The sequence below is a fragment of the Pristiophorus japonicus genome, chromosome 3 (genome assembly GCF_044704955.1).
Source record: "Pristiophorus japonicus isolate sPriJap1 chromosome 3, sPriJap1.hap1, whole genome shotgun sequence".
NCBI lineage: Eukaryota > Metazoa > Chordata > Chondrichthyes > Pristiophoridae > Pristiophorus > Pristiophorus japonicus.
Window position 1 is genome coordinate 213,603,073 of NC_091979.1, and position 19,625 is coordinate 213,622,697.

A 19,625-nucleotide genomic window follows, 5' to 3' on the forward strand; every position below is an offset into this window, starting at 1 on the left:
CGATGTTGCAGCCCAGCGCTCTGCTTCCACGGTACCCTGCTCCCCAGTGGTGTAGTGGTGGCTCCTTCTCCCCAATACAGAGTCTGCAGCGGAAGGGGAGGGCCCCGTGCTCCCGCCAGCACTACGCGCTGGAAATTCTCGGTTACTGCCCCAGTCCCGCCCCCGAGAGGAAGTGGTGCGCGCGACCTTGGTCTCCACTTCCTCTCTGGGGCGGTAAGCCCAATTTAGCTGCCAGGTCAGGAATTATGCGCCGCGCAGGAAGTTCCACCTCGCGGCTGGTACCGCCCCCAAATGGAGCGGTACCAAATTTCTCCCCCTATATATTATTTTCTCCTATTTTACTCCTTTCCTGTCTTGTTAGATCAATGTTGTCTAATATAAATAGCTGAGGAGCCACAGACATAGTTATAGGAACATAAGAAATAGGAGCAGGAGTAGGCCATTTGGCCCCTCGAGCCTGTTCCGCCATTCAATAAGATCATGGCTGATCTGATCTTGGCCTCAATGCCACTTCCCTGCCCGCTCCCCATAACCCTTGAGACTCCCTTATCATTCAAAAATCTGTCTGTCTCCACCTTAAATATATTCAATGATCCAGCCTCCACAGTTCTTTGGGGTAGAGAATTCCAAAGATTCACGACACTTTGAGAGAAGAAATTCCTCCTCATTTCTGTTTTAAATGAGCGACCCCTTATTCTGAAATTATGCCCCCTAGTTCTAGATTCCCCCACAAGGGGAAACATCCTCTCTGCATCTACCCTGTCAAGTCCCTTCAGAATCTTATGTTTCAATTCTTCTAAACTCTAATGAGTATAGACCCAACCTGCTCAACCTTTCATGATAAGACAACCCCTTCATCTCTGGAGTCAACTTTGTGAACATTCTCTGAACTGCCTCCAGTGCAGGTGTGTATACCTCCTTAAATAAGGAGACCAAAACTGTACACAGTACTCCATGTGTGGTCTCACCAAGGCACTGTACAGTTGCAGCAGGACTTCCTACTTTTATACTCCATCCCCCTTGCAATAAAGGCCAACATTCTATTTGCCTTCCTAATTTACTTGCTGTACCTGCATGCTAACTTTTTGTGTTTCATGTACAAGGACCCCAGATCCCTCTGTACGACAGCATTTTGAAATCTCTCCCCATTTAAATAATAATTTGCTTTTTTCTTTTTCCTACCAAAGTGGATAACCTCACATTATCCCACATTATACTCCACCTGCCAGATTTTTGCCCACTCACTTAGCCTGTCTATATCCCTTTGCAGATTCTTTGTGTCTTCCCCATAATTTGTTTTCCCACCTATCTTTGTATCATCAGCAAATTTGGTTGCATTGCACTCAGTCCCTTCATCCTAGTCGTTAATATAGATTGTAAATAGTTGAGGCCCCAGCACTGATCCTTGTGGCACCCTACTAGTTACAGTTTGCCAACCTGATATTGACCCATTTATCCCGACACTCTGTTTTCTGCTAGTTAACCAATCCCCTATCCATGTTAATATATTACCCCCAACTCCCTGAGCTCTTATCTTGAGCAGTAACCTTTTATGTGGCACTTTATTGAATGTCTTCTGGAAATCCAAATACATGACATCCCCTTTAACCACCCTGCTCGTTACATCCTCAAAGAACTCCTGCAAATTTGTCAAACATGATTTCCCTTTTATAAAACCATGCTGACTCTGCTTGACTATATTATGATTTTCTAAATGGTGACAGCATTTTAGCTGCAGGCACAAATTTTAGTTGAAAACTCCCTTACACGCACTACACGTAAATGTGTTTATTTGCATTCTTTCTCTTTCACCAAAGTTTGGAATTCTGGCATGAATTTATCAGACACATCACATCTTAATGCAGTTTCTAGTTTTTGTCCAGCAATTGCGAGCAGTACTTTGAGTTCATCAGAGTGATTGCTGTGAATGTTGACTCACATAAAGAGACATGTCAGACCCACCCCCACTCTCCAACCAGAAGGCAGTTGGATGCTGCTTGTTTGCCAAGATGTGCCCTGTTGGAGCTGCTTGTTCTTGGTTGGGGGTTGCTTTCTTCTGCTGGAGTGGTTATTCCGATTGCTCGCACTGACCAGGATGACAGCACCCCTCCCTCTCCATACAATATTGCTGGTATTTCCATGGTGCTGAAGTCCAGCGTTTTACATAAGAATATAAGAAATAGGAGCAGGCCATACGGCCCCTCGAGCCTGCTCCGCCATTTAATACAATCGTGGCTGATCCGATCATGGACTCGGGTCCACTTCCCTGCCTGCTCCCCATAACCCCTTATCTCCTTATCAGTTAAGAAACTGTCTATTTCTGTTTTAAATTTATTCAATGTCCCAGCTTCCACAGCTCTCTGAGGCAGCGAATTCCACAGATTTACAACCCTCAGAGAAGAAATTTCTCTTCATCTCTGTTTTAACTGGGTGGCCCCTTATTCTAAGATCATACCCTCTAGTTCTAGTCTCCCCCATCAGTGGAAACATCCTCTCTGCATCCACCTTGTCAAGCCCCCTCATAATCTTATACGTTTCGATTAGATCACCTCTCATTCTTCTGAATTCCAATGAGTAGAGGCCCAACCCACTCAACCTTTCCTCATAAGTCAACCCCTCATCTCCAGAATCAACCTAGTGAACCTTCTCTGAACTGCCTCCAAAGCAAGTATATCCTTTTGTAAATATGGAAATTAAAAGTGTACGCAGTATTCCAGGTGTAGCCTCACCGATACTCTATAAAACTGTAGCAAGACTGCCCTGTTTTTATACTCCATCCCCTTTGCAATAAGGGTCAAGATTCCATTGGCCTTCATCACTTGCTGTACCTGCATACTAACCTTTTGTGTTTCATGCTCTTTGATTTTTTTCTACCGAAGTGCATGACCTCACACTTTCCAACATTATACTCCATCTGCCAAATTGTTGCCCACTCACTTAGCCTGTCTATATCCTTTTGCAGATTTTTTGTGTCCTCCTCACACATTGCTTTTCCTCACATCTTTGTATCGTCGGCAAACTTGGCTACGTTACACTCAGTCCCTTCATCCAAGTGTTAATATAGATTGTAAATAGTTGGGATTCCGCACTCATCCCTGCGGCACCCCACTAGTTACTGGTTGCCAACCAGTGAATGAACCATTTATCCTGACTCTGTTTTCTGTTTGTCAGCCAATCCTCTAGCCATGCTAATATATTACCCCCAACCCCATGAACTTTTATCTTGTGCAGTAACCTTTTATGTGGCACCTTGTCAAATGCCTTCTGGAAGTCAAAATACACCACATCCACTGGTTCCCCTTTATCCACCTTGTTCATTACATCCTCAAAGAATTCCAGCAAATTTGTCACACATGACTTTCCCTTCATAAATCCATGCTGACTCTGCCTGACCGAATTATGTTTTTCCAAATGTCCTGTTACTGCTTCTTTAATAATGGACTCCAACATTTTCCCAACCACAGATGTTAGGCTAACTGAACTATAGTTTCCTGTTTTTTGTCTGCCTCCTTTTTTAAATAGGGGTGTTACATTTGCAGTTTTCCAATCTGCTGGGACCTCCCCAGAATCCAGGGAATTTTGGTAAATTACAACCAATGCATCCACTATCCCTGCCGCTACTTCTCTTCAGACCCTAGGATGCAAGCCATCAGGTCCAGGGGATTTATCCGCCTTTAGTCCCATTATTTTACTGAGAACCACCTCCTTAGTGATTGTGATTGTGTTAAGTTCCTCCCCCCTCATAGCCCTTTTACTATCCATTGTTGGAATATTGTTTGTATCCTCCAATGTAAAGACTGATACAAAATATTTGTTCAGCGTTTCTGCCATCTCCATGTTCCCCATTACTAATTCCCCGGTCTCGTCCTCTAAGGGACCAACATTTACTTTAGCCAATCTTTTCCTTTTTATATACCTGTAGAAACTCTTGCTATCTGTTTTTATATTTCGTGCTAGTTTACTTTCATAGTCTATCTTCCCTTTCTTAATCATTTTTTTAGTCATTCTTTGCTGGCTTTTAAAAGCTTCCCACTCTTCTGTCCTCCCACATTGGCCACTTTGTATGCCTTGTCTTTAATTGGATACCGTCCTTTATTTCTTTAGTCACTCATGTTTGCACACCATTTGGGCGACACACACACTACTTTTCGGCTTACCATTTTATCAACAAATGCACAGAAGGTTTAAGTACATGTGCATATGCCGTGCGAATGAGCATTGAGATCACCTCGCTTAGATGGTGCCTATTACTAACTTTTTATTTACTAATGAAAAATGCAATTAGCTACATGTGCTAGTTGCACACATTGGACAACACTGTGCTAGAGTATAGTTACATGGATGCTCGCAGTCCTCTGGTAATTCTTTCTACCCTTACCTCCCATCGATAGACATTCTTCATCTCTGAATCTGCACCTTGGGCGCAAAGACCAATTGCCATGTCCTAAGTGCCACCATGGCTGAACAGTAATCTAATTGGTGACTACCACCTGATCTGTATGTTTTATTACTACACCTTGTACTTTTGGCCAGAAGGCCATGGGTAAAAGCACAGTGCAGTATCCAAGTGCATTATTGTTCAGCAAGTTACTTACACATTCAGGATTTTCCCATATTAATTGGTGTCTTTTCCCCCCTCTCTCTCTCCATTTCTTTGGGCTATGCAGGCAAGAGATCAATGACTGATGTGTTCCCAATACTGCACTCGTGGCACTTAGGGTTCGCTGTTGCCAGACTGCAGATGTGCTTCCAAATTTTCTTCTTCCTTTCCGTCCCAACTTGGAAGGTGCTTGGCTTCCAATTAATACGCCTTACAGCAGCACAGTTGAAATCAGGAATTTAGCAGCACGAGATGTTAGATTTATGTTTCTTTAATCTCTGATTAATCCAGTTCCACTGAAAACGGGTTGCAATTCCGTTGGTAGCACTAGCTCCTTGCTACCTAGTTAAAATGGCCATTTTATCACGTGTTTGGAGTGTTATCAGTGGCCCATTGTGAGAACCTATCCAAACTCAGAGCATTCCTGCCCATGTTCATCTAACAAGGGTCTGTAGTTAGTGGTCAACAGCAGAAACCAATACTGTTCACCCATCACTCCAGTCCCTGATAACTTACATTGACTCCTGGAGTCCCAACGCTACTAATTTAAAATTCTCATCCTTGTGTTTAAATCCCTATCTCTGTCGCCTCCTGTAACCCTACAACAACTCTCATTTATATTGTGCTTTTAATGTGGTAAAATGTCCCAAGGCACTTCACATGTGCATAATCAGGCAAAAATTGACTACAATCCCCCTGTATCTCTCCATGTCTCCAACTCTGGCCACTTGTGCATTCCTCTTCCCCCATTCATCCCATTTGCGAGACTACCTTCAGCTGTCTAGACCCCACATCTAGACTTCCCTCCCTGAACCTCTCTGCCTCCATCTTCCTTTTCTTCCTTAGCCCATCTTTTTGACCCTCCTAATATCTTCGTCTTTGGCTCACCGCCCATTTTTGTCTGGTTACACTTTGGGACATTTTTTAAGTTAAAGGTGTATTTATATATGTAAGTGCGTGTGTTTTTTTTCGCACTCCCTAGCCAGTACATAAGAACATAAGAATTAGGAGCAGGCTGATCTTCTACCTCAACTCCTGCACTATCCCCATATCCCTTGATTCCCTTAATATCCAAGTGGAGAAGAGGGGTAGGGAGGGGGGTCTAGCTTAGATTGGTTAACTCGACAAACCTGGGATTGAACGGAGGTCCTCCTTGATCTATACGGTTCCACCACTGGTGATCTATGTAGCTCAACTGATGGGGTTAGCTTTCCAAAGCACAATTTAAAAAAAAAATATACCTAGTCGTATCCTAGTAAATTCGTAACATTTTTACTCCGTTTCAATTTCTTACCTTTTGGAATTCTCTTCCTCAGAGGGCTATGGAGGCTCAGTCGTTGAGTATATTGAAGACAGAGCTCGATAGATTTTTGGATATTAAGGGAATTTAGGGATATGGGGCTAGAGCAGGAAAGTGGAGTTGAGGTAGAAAGCTTTATTGTTTGGCAGAGTAGGCTCAAGGGGCCGACTGGCCTACTCCTGCTCCTATTTCTTATGCTGTATCAACTCCTGTGCTCCAACGTTATGGGGAATTTGTGTATTTGGTTGTAAAACTGCTTTGTGCTCAAGAAATTTCCCCTCTTTCTTCCCCCCCCCCCCCCCCCCAACTAACTGATCCTGCACATTTAACTATTGAGTCAATCCTTTTCGGCCCTCTTTTGTCTATTTGAACCCAGTTTCCTGTTCTTTTCACTACTCACCCCTCCACTTGAACACATCTGCTCTCAAAAAAGAACTTGCATTTATACAGCGCCTTTCATGACCTCAGGACCTCGCAAAGAGCTTTACAGCCAATGAAGTCCTTTTGAAGTGTCGTCACTGTTGTAATGTAGGAACCTTAACCTCGATAGAAGAATGTGGGAACAGTGACATAGTAATTACCACAATCGGATAACTCTGATACCTTAATTTTGTCTGTCAGCCACAGGATACGCCAGATGGTCATCGTGCTCCGTTTCCCCTACAGCTGCGAAGCAGCAGTACCCGCAGTATTGACACTCAGACCCCATCAGGAATGGATCGGAGCAGTACCAGCAGCAGCCGATCCCAGTCGGTCTCACCAACATTCCTCACCATAGCCAACGAGGGTAGTGGAGAGAGCCCATGCTATACTGAAGATCTGCTTACAGATGGCAAAGAGAAAGGTATTGGGTGCCAGTTTGGGAAGTACTTGTTGGGATGTTAATTCTGCTAACTTGTATTTGTTTATGCTAAAGCGGTTGGATTATATTGAGTTTGAATCAACAATCCATCTGACAAAGCTACCATTTTTTAAAATGCTATCCTTTATGTAGTAGTTTTGAACAAGGTGCTACTGTTGGAGTAAGGTTCTGTTCGTGTAGTTCTTCATCTGGACTGTCGTTTTGCCACTTCACTGGTGATTTCATTGTGGCAGATTTCCCAATAATGCCGGCTGTGGATGGGTGTATGTTAGCCAAAGCACAGTGTTTTGTGGAATATTATTTCTTTTTTCATTTAGATGCTCCTTGTTTTTGTTAGTTTTGTCTGGTGCCCTTATTGGTTCTCTTTTGCGACACTACATTGTAGTTCATGCAGGTTTCTGTCCCTGGCTATGAAACTGGCTGATAAAATGATGCTGGATCATATTCTGGCCTCCACTTAGCACACCCCACAGCAGCATTGCCAAAATCAGAAACCAGAGTTTGCGGAGCAAGGAGAAAGGAATGTCTCCGATAGAAGCCCCCTGCCCTGCCAGTACAGTTCCTGCAACATCCAAATAATTGTTTCCCATCTACAATATTCCCTCTTTACACTTTATCTCTTGAAGGTGGTGAACTTAAGGGGGAAAGGTTCTAAAATGTTTCCTGGGGTAATCTTGGGACATTCTCCTTTGAGGGTTTTGTATCGTAAGAGTTATACTGATCTTGTCATCTTCATCCATCTTGTTACTTATAAGGCATTGTTGTGGATGTATAGCTCATTTTTTTTTCTCCTGTTGTCTCCATCAGTCTATTATATTAGCAGATCAACCAGACAGTCTTTACCTTTCTATGGGCCCAAGTTTCGAGCCGCGCCTAGAACGGCGCAGTCCCGACCTGGACGCCTGTTTCTCGCCCCACAAAGTGCGCCTAAAATAAACTTCCAGATTCTCCAGTTCCCTGCAGGTTGTTTGCAGTTCGGCGCAGCACAGCAGGAGCTGTTGGGGACAGAGCTAGGTCCCTGCGCTGAAAACAGTGCCGGGACCTCTGCACATGCGCGCGCTACAGTGGGCTCCAGGCGCCCAAAACTGTGTGAGAGGGGCTGAAGCACGCAGCCCCTAGCCCTGGCTGAATGGCCTCACTCGGGAAAATTGAGCCCAATGATTGCAACTTCAGTCTCAAACAAGGCTTACTGCTTCAGTTGGGAATGAAGATTGATTTCTCTTTTCTCTGTGACCTTGTTTGATAACAGTATACTGTTTCCAAATTTCTGATGTTTTATCGTTTATCGAGAACTGGAGAGATAATTCCAGCGGTTTAAAAATAATTAGCAGACCAGTGTGTTATCCCAGATGCATTTCTGAACGTTAACCGTGATAGTAAGACTATTGGAATCACCAATGAGAGTGGTACAAGAGCTGAAAAACCTAGAGTAAAACAGTGGGGAAAATTCGAAAAGCACAACAGTGGTGGGTTTTAGAGCTCACACAGACCTAAAGCAAAATTTCAAACAAGTAAAGTAGTTTTAAAAAAAAAAAAAAGCCCAACACAAGATCTGTTAGAAAATAAGTTAGTTAGCTCAATTGGCTGCTGAAGAGAAAGCAAGAGAACAAGAAATTCGATTAAAATAACAAAAATTTGAACTAAAAGATATCATCTCCTTCTAAACTTGGTATCAAATTAGGTTTTCTAAAATTAATCCCAGCAGGGAAGTGGGTTAAATGATCTGAACTGTGATACCTATTGGACTCGCTGTCGATATGTGCTTCTATCTCTGTTCAGTAGTGCGGTGATGCTATTTCTGCTTCACGCTGGCTTTCATACTGTTGCCGTTCCACCCTCTCCACCTCAAATCTGTTGATCTTTTCTTTTGTGCCCATAATGCTCTTTCTCTTCCTTGCATTTCAGTAACTCTAGTCAAAATTCTTCTTCTCTGAGAGTAAAACAAGTGCCAGCATCAGCTCACTTATCCCCCACACAGAAACAGCTTAAACTTCATTTTCACATCACTTGAGCCACTTCATTGAATTGGTGCACTGTAAAACTTTAGCAACCTCCTGCAGCTCTTCTGTTGCTGAAGAGAAAGCAAGAGAACAAGAAATTTGACTAAAATTCTGCCATCTCTGCCTTGAAATAGTGTTCTCACACACTATCCACACATTTGCTTTCCAACAGGTATGACTGGATAGTGATCGAGATAGGATCCTTGAATGACTTTATTCCTCCCACTTCTGCATCTTTTGGGTGCTATGGTAAATTTTAGTGACCCAACTACTGCAAACTAACTTAGAATGGAGTAAGTGAAGATTTTTGTACGCTCGAAAAAACCTTGTCTACACTTTAGAAAATCAGGCGTAGGTTACAAATCAGGCGTGGGGGGGGGTCAAAGGGAAGTTTACAAACAGTAAACACTTCAGTTTTACAAATAAAGAGACATCATCAATAATAAATGATAAAAACATCAATAAATCAACCAATAAATCGATCAAAAAAAATTAATTAATTTTTTTTAAAATCAATAAATAAAACATTTTCTACTTTCCGACTGCAGCACCGGGAGCCCTCCAACAGCGTGCTGGGATGCCCCCCCCCCCCACCCCCCCCAAGTGTGTCTCTGTCAGTGTCTCTATCTCTCTGTCTGTCTGTGTGTGTGTGTGTGTGTCTCACTCTGTCAGTGTCTGTGTTTCTGACAGCGAGGGGAGAGGGGGGAGGGGAGAGAAGTAGGAGAGGGGGGAGAAGGGCGGGGGGGGCAAGGAGAAGGGGGAGGGAGGCTGAACGGGCCAGGCCCGGCCGGGCCCAAGACTTCGGGCAGGGCCCGTCCCCAGCACCAGATTTACAGGTAGGTGGCGTTGGGTCGGGTCGTGGGGAGGTCGGGTCGGGGGTGGGGGGCGGTGGGGAGAAGGGAGGTCTGGTTGGTTCGGGGAGGGGTGGGGGGGGGGGAAGAGGGAGGTTGGGTCGGTTCGTGTCGGGGGAGGGAGGCCAGTTTGGGTCGGGTGGGGGTGTGTGGGAGGGAGGTCGGTTCGGGGGGGGTGGGGGGGGGGGAGAGCGAGGTCGGGTGGGGTGGAGGGGGAAGGAAGCGCGGGTCGGGTCCAGTCCGGGGGGAAGCGGGAGTCGGGTCGCTGTCGGTTGGGGGGGGGAGGGTCAGGTCGGGAGCTGAGCGTGGGAGGCAGCCTTATGCACGCAACCCCAGTGAGGCCATTCGGCCAGGGCTAGGGGCTGCGTGCTTTGGGCCCCTCCCACACAGCTTTTGGCGCCTGGAGCCTACTGCACATGCGCGCCCACTGTCGTGCGCATGTGCAGAGGTCCCGGCACTGTTTTCAGCACAGGGACCTGGCTCCGCCCCCTACAGCTCGTGCTGCGCCGCGCCCAGCTCCAGAGGACCAGCAGGGAGCTGGAGAATCTAAGTTTTTTTTAGGCGCACTTTGTGGCGCGAAAAACGGGCGTCCAGGTCAGGGCTGCGCCGTTCTAGGCGTGGCCCGAAACTTGGGCCCAAAAAAGTGGGCAGAGGTTATGGGCTGAAATTGTTGAACTCGATGTTGAGTCCAGAAGGCTGTAAAGTGCCTAAACGAAAGATGAGATGCTGTTCCTCGAGCTTGTGTTGAGCTTCATTGGAACAGTATAGGAGGCCGAGGATGGAGATATCAGAGTGGGAGTGGGGCAGAGAATTAACGTGACAGGCGACCGGAAGCTCAGGGTCATTCTTGTGGACTGAACGGAGGAGTTCCGCAAAGCGATCACCCAATCTGTGTTGTAGAGGAGACCACATCGTGAGCAGTGAATACAGTATTCTAAATTGAAAGAAGTACAAGTAAATCGCTGTTTCACTTGGAAAGGAGTGTTTGGGATCCTGGACAGTGGGAAGGGAGGAGGTAAAAGGGCAGGTGTTGCAGGTGTCCTATGCGCTTGCATAGGAAAGTGCCGTGGGAAGGGGAGGGAGTGCTGGGAGTGGCCGCGGAATGGATCAGGGTGTCACAGAGGGAGCGGTCCCTTTGGACAGTCTATTTCAAGCTGATACAAAGGGTATTTATTATCTCATCCCAAGCCCATTAGCCAGGATAACTGGGGGCATTAAGCAATTTGGTATTGCATCACAGCTGTTCAACAAATATTCACACCTATTGTGGTAAGAATGATTCTATTCAGGTGGCCATGACATGAGGTATCTTCAGAAAATATACTGCCAGTAAGAGGGGGTTGTCTGTTTGATTGACAGGTTTTCTGGCAAATCCTTGTAGAGGACAACAAGAACTTGTATTTATATAGCGCCTTTAACATTGTAAAATGTCCCAAAACGCTTCTCGGGAGTGTCATAAGATTAAAAAAAAAATTTGGCACTGAGCCACATAAGAAGATATTACAGCAGATAGAGGTAGGTTTTAAGGAGCGTCTTAAAGGAGGAAAGAGAGGCGGAGAGCTTTGGGGAGGGAGTTCCAAAGCTTAGGGCCCAGGCAGCTGAAGGCAAGGTCACCGATGGTTGAGCGATTATAATCAGAGATGTTCAAGAGGGCAAAATTTGAGGAGCACAGATATCTTAGGGGGTTGTGAGGCTGAAGGAGATTACAGAGATAGGGAGGGGTGAGGCCATGGAAGGATTTGTAAAACAAGGATGAGAACTTTGAAACCGAGGCGTTGCTTAAACTGGAGCCAGTGTAGGTCAGCAAGCACAAGGGTGATAGGTGAATGGGACTTGGTGCGAGTTAGGACAGGGGCTGCTGAGTTTTCGATGATCTCCAGTTTACGTAGGATAGAATGTGGCAGGCCAGCCAGGAGTGCATTGGTGTCAAGTCTAGAGGTAACAAAGGCATGGATGAAGGTTTCAGCAGCAGATGAGCTGAGGCAGGGGTGGAGACGGGCAATGTTACGGAGGTGGAAATAGGCGGTTTTAGTTATGCCACGAATATGTGGCCAGAAGCTCAATTCGGGGCCAAATATGACATCTAGGTTGTTAACAGTCTGGTTCAGCCTCAGACAGATACTAGGGAGAGGGATGGAGTCAGTGGCTAGGGAACGCAGTTTGTGGTGGGGATCAAAGACAATGGCTTCAGTCTTCCCAATATTTAATAGGAGAAAATTTCTGCTCATCCAGTACTGGATGTTGGACAAGCAGTCTGACAATTTAGAGACCGTGGAGGGGTCGAGAGAAGTGGTGGTGAGGTCGAGCTGGGTGTTGTCAGCATACATGTGGAAACTAACACCGTGTTTTCGGATGATGTTGCCAGGGGCAACGTACAGATGAGAAATAGGAGGGGGCCAAGGATAGATCCTTGGGGAAACCAGAGGTAACGATGCGGGAGTGGAAAGAGAGGTGATTTTCTGGCTACGATTTCATAGATAAGAATGGAACCATGTGAGTGTAGTCCCACCCAGCTGGACGATGGTGGAGAGGTGTTGGATGGGGATGGAGTGGTCAACCATGTCAAAGGCTGCAGACAGATCGAGAAGGACGAGAAGGGATAGTTTACTTTTGTCATAGTCACAAAGAATGTAATTTGTGACTTTGATGATGAGAGCCGTTTCGGTACTGTGGCAGGGGCGGAAACCAGATTGAAGGGATTCAAATATGGAGTTCCAGGAAAGTTGGGCACAGATTTGGGAGGTGACAACACGTTCAAAGACTTTGGAGAGGAAAGGGAGGTTGGAGATGGGGGTGGTACCTTGCAAGCACAGTGGGGTCAAGGGTTGTCTTATTGAGAGGGGTGATGACAGCAGATTTGAAGGAGAGGGGGGCCAGGGGCAGAAAAGGAGGGACTGTGTCAAGAGATTCTGAACCTCTGCTTTCTTTGGTCAAGAATAAGTTTGGTGGAATTTGCTTTCACAGTTACTCTGTACTATCAGCTGTCTGTGGACTAAATGACGTGTATCGGGCCTCGCTTCACCATGTTTCTGAGTCTGCCTTTGAAAAAGTGGGAGAAGCACTCACGAGGACATGTGTGAAAGACACAATATCCAGCTGTAATTACCAGGATCTTACCGTTGCACCTTCGGTTACATTATTATATACTTAGATATTAGACAGTATGGGCTGCCTCTAAATGCAACACTCCGTACCACAGAGAATATCTAGCGTAGACATAAAACTTGCAACAATTCTGTTGAAACCTCTAGCTTTGAGCTACTGGGCTATAACCATCAAAATGGAGATTATTCTGTGATGATTCTTTTTCTGATTTGCATTTTCTCATGTATAAATGCTGAGTCTTGTTTTCTGTCTTGTTGCAGAAAGTGGGACTAGCTCTCCACTGCCTAAGTATGCCTCCTCACCAAAACCCAACAACAGCTATGACTTCCAGCGGGAACCGCCAGAAGGTTGTGAGAGGGTGAAAGCCTTTGAGGAAACGTCGTAAGTATAAAGCGACGTATGAAATGTATCGGATAGTCCATGTCGATTCAGTGCACGACTGGGTTTCAGGGTTCCATTTGGTTGTGATTACGTCCACAGCTATTAATTGGAATCCTACTGGGCTATAACCATCAAAATGGAGATTATTCCGTGATGATTCTTTTTCTGGTTTGCATTTTCTCATTTTTCCTCCTTTTTTTTTTTAAGGCTTTTTGCTCTCTTTGAGAATAACACATTTTTAAAAATGTCATTCACCAGTCAAATTTCCACAGCAAGTAGAATAGCCAACTCTTGCCAGGGCTGCTGTATAACAGATGCCGGGACCTGCACAAACGCAGACCAGTAATTGCTCAGACTTTTTTTTGTTTTTTTTGTCTGAGACATTAACAGACTGATGGTACGTCAATCCCCCTGTTAGTTTGGGGTTATGCACATGTCTGTTATTGATTCTAAACTGCTGTACTATAAGTGGTCAGGGTTATCATTAGGATTCAAATTACATTTTATTGATAGGCATGACAGTTTTGTGAATGTCTGCTTGAACTGCTGTGAGGAGGATGCTAAGAGGCTGCAGGGTGATTTGGACAGGTTAGGTGAGTGGGCAAATGCATGACAGATGCAGTATAATGTGGATAAATATGAGGTTATCCATTTTGGTGGCAAAAACATGAAGGCAGAATATTATCTGAATGACCACTGATTAGGAAAAGCGGAGGTGTAACGAGACCTGGGTGTCATGGTACATCAGTCATTGAAGGTTGGCATGCAAGTTCAGCAGGTGGTGAAGAAGGCAAATGGCATGTTGGCCTTCATAGCTGGGGGATTTGAGTATAGGAGCAAGGAGGTCTTAATGCAGTTGTACAGGGCCTTGGTGAGGCCTCACCTGGAATATTGTGTTCAGTTTTGGTCTCCTAATCTGAGGAAGGACATTCTTGCTATTGAGGGAGTGCAGCGAAGGTTCACCAGACTGATTCCTGGGATGGCAGGACTGACATATGAGGAGAGACTGGATTGACTGGGCCTGTACTCACTGGAGTTGAGAAGAATGAGAGGGGATCTCATAGAAACATAGAAAATTCTGACCGGACTGGACAGGTTAGATGCAGGGAGAATGTTCCCGATGTTGGGTCACAGTCTAAGGATAAGGGACCGAGATGAGGAGAAACTTCTTCACTCAGAGAGTTGTTAACCTGTGGAATTCTCTACCGCAGAGAGTTGTTGATGCCAGTTCATTAGATATATTCAAGAGGGAGTTAGAATTGGCCCTGACTGCTAAAGGGATCAAGGGGTATGGAGAGAAAGCAGGAAAGGGGTACTGAGGTGAATGATCAGCCATGATCTTATTGAATGGTGGTGCAGGTTCGAAGAGCCGAATGGCCTACTCCTGCACCTATTTTCTATGTTAATACCCAACAGTGTCAAGCTGACCATTCCAGCTTGTGTTCTGGAGAGGACATTTTGAGCTGCAATTCACGGTAAAGTCCCAGTGCTTATATGTCTGTCCAGTGAGGGAAATAATTTAGTGCTCAACGAAGAGTATCACAAAGCATTAATTTGTATTGGCTTATATGATTTTTGTTGCAACAAAGAACAAACTTGCCTTTCACAACCTCTTCAGTACTTTTGAAGTGTCGTGACTGTTGTAATGTAGGAAACGGCAGTGAGATGAATGAGCAGATAATCTGTTGGTTCACGGATAAATATTGGCCAGGACAATAAATATTGGGGAGAACTCTACCTGCCCTCCTTTGATTAGTGCTGTGGGATCTTTAACATCCACTTGAGAGGGCAGACTCAGTACTGCATTGAAGTGTTGGCCTGTATTATGGTCTGAAGTATCTGGAGTGGGACTTGATCCTACAATCTTCTGACTCAGAGGCAAATGTGCTACCCACTGAGCCAAGGCTGACACATTGAAACCTGGTGGTGACTATGATAGCAGGCTGAGCCTGGATGGCTTGTCGATTAACTTTGAAGGCTGTAAAAAAAATTAATTGGTTTGCTTTTGCCTGATGCTGTATTTTCTTGATTCCAGACCAAAGCAGCTGCATGAAATTCCTCAGTTCTTCTGTCCAGATAAAAACAAGGTGAACTTTATCCCAAAAAGTGGCTCTGCTTTCTGTCTGGTCAGTATCCTGAAGCCGCTCCTGCCCACGCAAGACCTTACGCTGAAGGGCTCCAATCATGGCCTCATAGTTCCTGCTGCAGTTATACCCACGGTATCGCTGGCACAACCTATTCCTCTGCCAATACATATGGAGCAAGACAGAATTTCAAGAGGTACCTGCATGGGCCACCTGCAGGCTTCGGTACACCAGCAGTCAGCGCAGACAGAAGAGTTGGAGAAATGAACCAGTGAAGCAGGCCTTCACTGGGGAGACCTACAGCAGCATTACATATCTGCAGCTCTACAACTTGGCAATAAGGTTTCAGGCCCAGGGTACAGGCAAAGATGGGGGGGGGGGCGGGGTTCCAATCAACCCAACAGCAACATTTAAGGAAATGCCTTCCTCTAGCAGGATGTAGACCTTTTCACAATGGGAGGTGATTCTGTTATGGTGCATGATGTTTGGCATACTGTTTTTTTTTAAAAAGAGTGTGGATTATTCCCCCATACAGGCACAAGGACTAATCTGTGGAAGGGCATAAACTTGAACAAGGTGATTGGACAAAACATTACTTGAAAGGACCACAGCTGTCACTATTATCCCCCTTCTCTGTGGAGCCTTATCTTTTAATGGTTCCTGTTCTGTTTACATTTAAATAAAGATTATATATATATATATTATATATAAGGTTAACATTTCCAAGTTAATCAAAGGCAAGTGGAAGCCTGCTTTACACTAGTGCAACACTCGAGTGCTACAGTAGTTCTGCTCTCAGGAAATTTTCCTCGTTTCATTTGTGCTCATGTATATTTACTGTATCACTGGCCAATTTCACATGAGAAGACAAAACCAGGTATACTGGAGATTTCCCAGATTGATCACTCCGTTGTGTGGAAAACTACTCTGTTGCCCTTGTTGAATCATTACTAGTATTTTAAGTGGTAGCCACACGATAGTGAGTGCAACAGTGTTAAGACTTTTTGGTGTCTCGGCCCCTCTTCCCTTTCTCTTCCTCCAGTGACTGTGGACCATTGTGATTACACTATTGCAAACTCAGCTTGTGGACCAGTATTCTACAAATTTCTATTTAACCTGTCCCCACTGCTCTTCAATGACTCTCTATAGTGTGCTTGCGTCAGTTTGAAACTGCTCAATTTCATATCTACCTAAGATATGGTGAATCTTAACTGAAATAATTTTTTTTAGTTTTAAAGTGTTGAGCCACAATTTGAGTCCAAATGTTGAAAATTTAAGATGGTGCTTGTTTTTTTTTGGCTGAAAACAAACACTCCTCAGATTTAAAAATGCAGAATATATCCTTGGAGTTCTGAGTGAGCCTTTGCAGCTTTTCAAAATGTGCAGTTTTTATTTCTTTCACTGGCAAACAAAAATCTGTCCACTACCCCCTTATATCAAGTGTTAGAATATGCTCAGGACTGTGGAAAAAATGATCATTCACACTATTCGTTAAACAAATCAAATAGCAATTTTTGTACTGTAGTGTTAAAGTTACCCCATAGTCTATAAAGGTTAAGGAATGTGAGGAATCTAACCCTGAGTGCTATCAGTTCACCCTTGCTCTTGTTTCCTTATCAATCACTATAAATGTTTCTATTCAGGTGATTAGAGTACTCTGGGCTCATTAATTTAGATGGTCTGGGTTGATATTTTTGCCAGTAAGAGCAAATGGAATTGAGGTACAAGTCAGCCATGATCTAATTAAATGGCAGCACAGGCACAAGAGGCTGAATGGCATCACTCCTGTTCCTATAAGCTATGGAGAGGTGCAGTTTTGTAGATGGAAGTTTGCATGGTGTTTGGCAAAGGACTCTTGCCACCCCATTACTAAGAAAGGAAGGTTTGGCACCAAGTTACCAGTTACTGATTTCTTGCAATTTGTCCCATTTTGTACCAGGATTCTTGGGATGTTGATTCATCGAGTGCATGAATGCTATAATTGTAGGTGCACGCAGTGAGGGACACTTTAGTTAAAAAGTCATGGTACCATTGAAAGGACAGAGGATCATTTCTGATCAGGGGGCTTGAGGAGTGGAGGGTGTTGGGTGCTGAAATAGGTAGCGCTGTGTCAGTTCTAAGGTTAGTCTGGTTCTGGAGGCTTGAGGTGGGTGGGTAGCTTTTCCACAGAAAGGAGCCTCGTACCTCCTGCTCGTTTTTTCGGCTCCATGGGTACCATGAGCACTACTTGCTATGACTGATAAATGGTCACATATTTTTGTGGGAATGGGAAGGGGGCTGTCAGGTTGCACCGCAACGGTTGGATGCATCTTGTTGGCAGGCATGAGATGTGTGCAACCGTGAGAGTGGGAAGGATTCCTTCCTTTCATACATGCAGAAAGTATTAGCCTCGAAATACCCAGGTATATCGCAACTGTAAAGCTTTGTAGCCAACACACATGTATTGTATGAGAAGCCCTTACTCACATCAATAGCACCTTACAATCCTTGCGAATATGGTAAATGCAGAATTTACGTAAACATGGTAATATTGGAGCAGAATGCACACATGCACTTGATCTCCACATGTCCTACAGCAACCCTCACATTTCTACAGATGAAATCCCTAATTTGAGAATTACTTTAAAAATAGCTAGCTGTGTGTGTGGAGGGGCGAGGGTTTGGAAGCTGTCACTTAGGCATTGAGATTTGGCTCCAGCCTTTGTAGCGATGATCTTTTAGCCTGTGAGGATCTGATTCAAAATAGCATCACTGATTAAGGGGAGCCTACCATTAGTAAGTAGATGTATGAAGTATATGTTAGTGACAAGTTAAATTGGAGCGGGAGTACTATTGTGGAAATTGTGTAGGATCTGTTATAGAGCTTTATCTTGGACTAGCCTTTCAACTAATTGCCTTGGGACATCAGCTGTACACAGTAACTGAGCCTTTAATTATGTCATTTATCTTTCATTAAAAGCCATAAAAAAGTGCTAACAGCCAGGTCACCCAAGGAAACGAGCACTGTGTTATGTTATCGGAGGAATGACAAGTTGGAAATATGCACAGCCGATGTTCGCTTTAAGCCCCGCGGCAGCACAGCACTCAGCAGTTCCCACGATAGGAAACATCGCACATGGGCCGCACAGCTCCTTACAGGGGCTGGGCACCCAAAACAAAACTAAAGGGAACATTGCTTACAGCAACTAAATGGACTGAAGATTTAAATAATGTAGGTCCTCCTTTCCCCCACTGCCTCTGGTGCCTGGATATCCTTGCTGTAGTTTGGTGACCAGTATTGTACCCACTACTCCAGGTGTGGCCCCACCAGTGTCTTGTATAAACTCATCACCTCCTGGGATTTGTGCTCTATCCCTATGCAGTCCCCTCTTTTTAAAGTTAACCGTTAAAGTTTAAATGTTAACTACTGTCCAATCCTGGGACTTGATTCTTATTTCTCATGATTCCCTAAAGATAGTGGCATGGAATTGACCAATTTCACAAGTCATTTCTTTAAGTGCCCTTGTATGTAGTCCATCCAGGCCCAGTGCCTTGTCGTCTTTTGACTTCCTCAACCTATCTGCAATTTTCATTTCCATTAATACTCATCCCTGTTCCTCTCCCTCTTTTACCCTCCCAAAAAAGTAGCTTCTGTTTTTTTAGGAGACTGCCTGTGCTCTCTGAACACAGCAAATAATTATTCCTTTAGTGTATTTGCTATCCCCCGGTTACTTGATATCACATCACCGTTGGGATTTTTCAGTGGACCCACTGTTTCCTTTTCTACCTGCTTTATCAAAATACTTGACCGTTTTAATATTTCCTACTATCCTGTCATTTTCTATTCTAGCCATACTCACCAGTTTCTTAACCATTTCATATTTGTCTTGGTTCATTGTGTTGCCTGTAGCTTTGTGCTATCTGAGCTTAAGAACAGGACAAGGCCATTCAGTTAGATCATGGCTGATCTGTACCTTAACTCCGTTTACCTGCCTTTGTGGGTTGGGGGAGGAGGGGGGGGGTGGGGAAAGTGTGGGAGAGCGAGCTCCAGATTGCCACTACCCTCTTTGTGTGGCAATAAATGCTTCCTGATTTCACTCGTGAATAGCCTAGCTTTAATTTTAAGATTATGCCCCCTTATTGTGGATTTCCCCCAGCAGAGAGAATAGCTTCTCTCTCTCTCTCAACCCTACTTAAATCCCTTTATCATTTTAAATATTTCGATCAGATCACCCCTCAACATTCTAAACTCAAGGGAGTATAACCAAATTTATTCAACCTGTCCTCATAATGTAATCCTTTTAGCCCCGGTATCATTCTGGTGAATCTGCACTGCACACCCTCCGAGGACAATTATCCTTCCTAAGGTGCAGTGCCCGGAACTGAATGCTCCAGATGGGGACTGACCAGAGCTCTGTATCTGTAACAACTTCCTTGGTTTTCACTTGATTACTTTTTGTACC

At 44.6% G+C, this 19,625-nt stretch overlaps 1 protein-coding gene across 2 annotated transcripts in view; it reads left to right on the forward strand.

Moving 5' to 3' along the window:
* fam117bb (family with sequence similarity 117 member Bb) overlaps window positions 1-19,192 on the forward strand; it is a 289,990-nt gene extending 270,798 nt beyond the window's left edge. For both annotated transcript variants that reach the window (XM_070876236.1, XM_070876237.1), the window contains 3 exons: window positions 6,522-6,744; window positions 12,979-13,099; window positions 15,135-19,192. In XM_070876236.1, coding sequence (XP_070732337.1) covers window positions 6,522-6,744; window positions 12,979-13,099; window positions 15,135-15,450 — 660 coding nt within the window. In that variant the 3' untranslated portion in view covers window positions 15,451-19,192. The remainder of the gene's footprint in view (window positions 1-6,521; window positions 6,745-12,978; window positions 13,100-15,134) is intronic.
* Window positions 19,193-19,625: the final 433 nt, after the last annotated feature.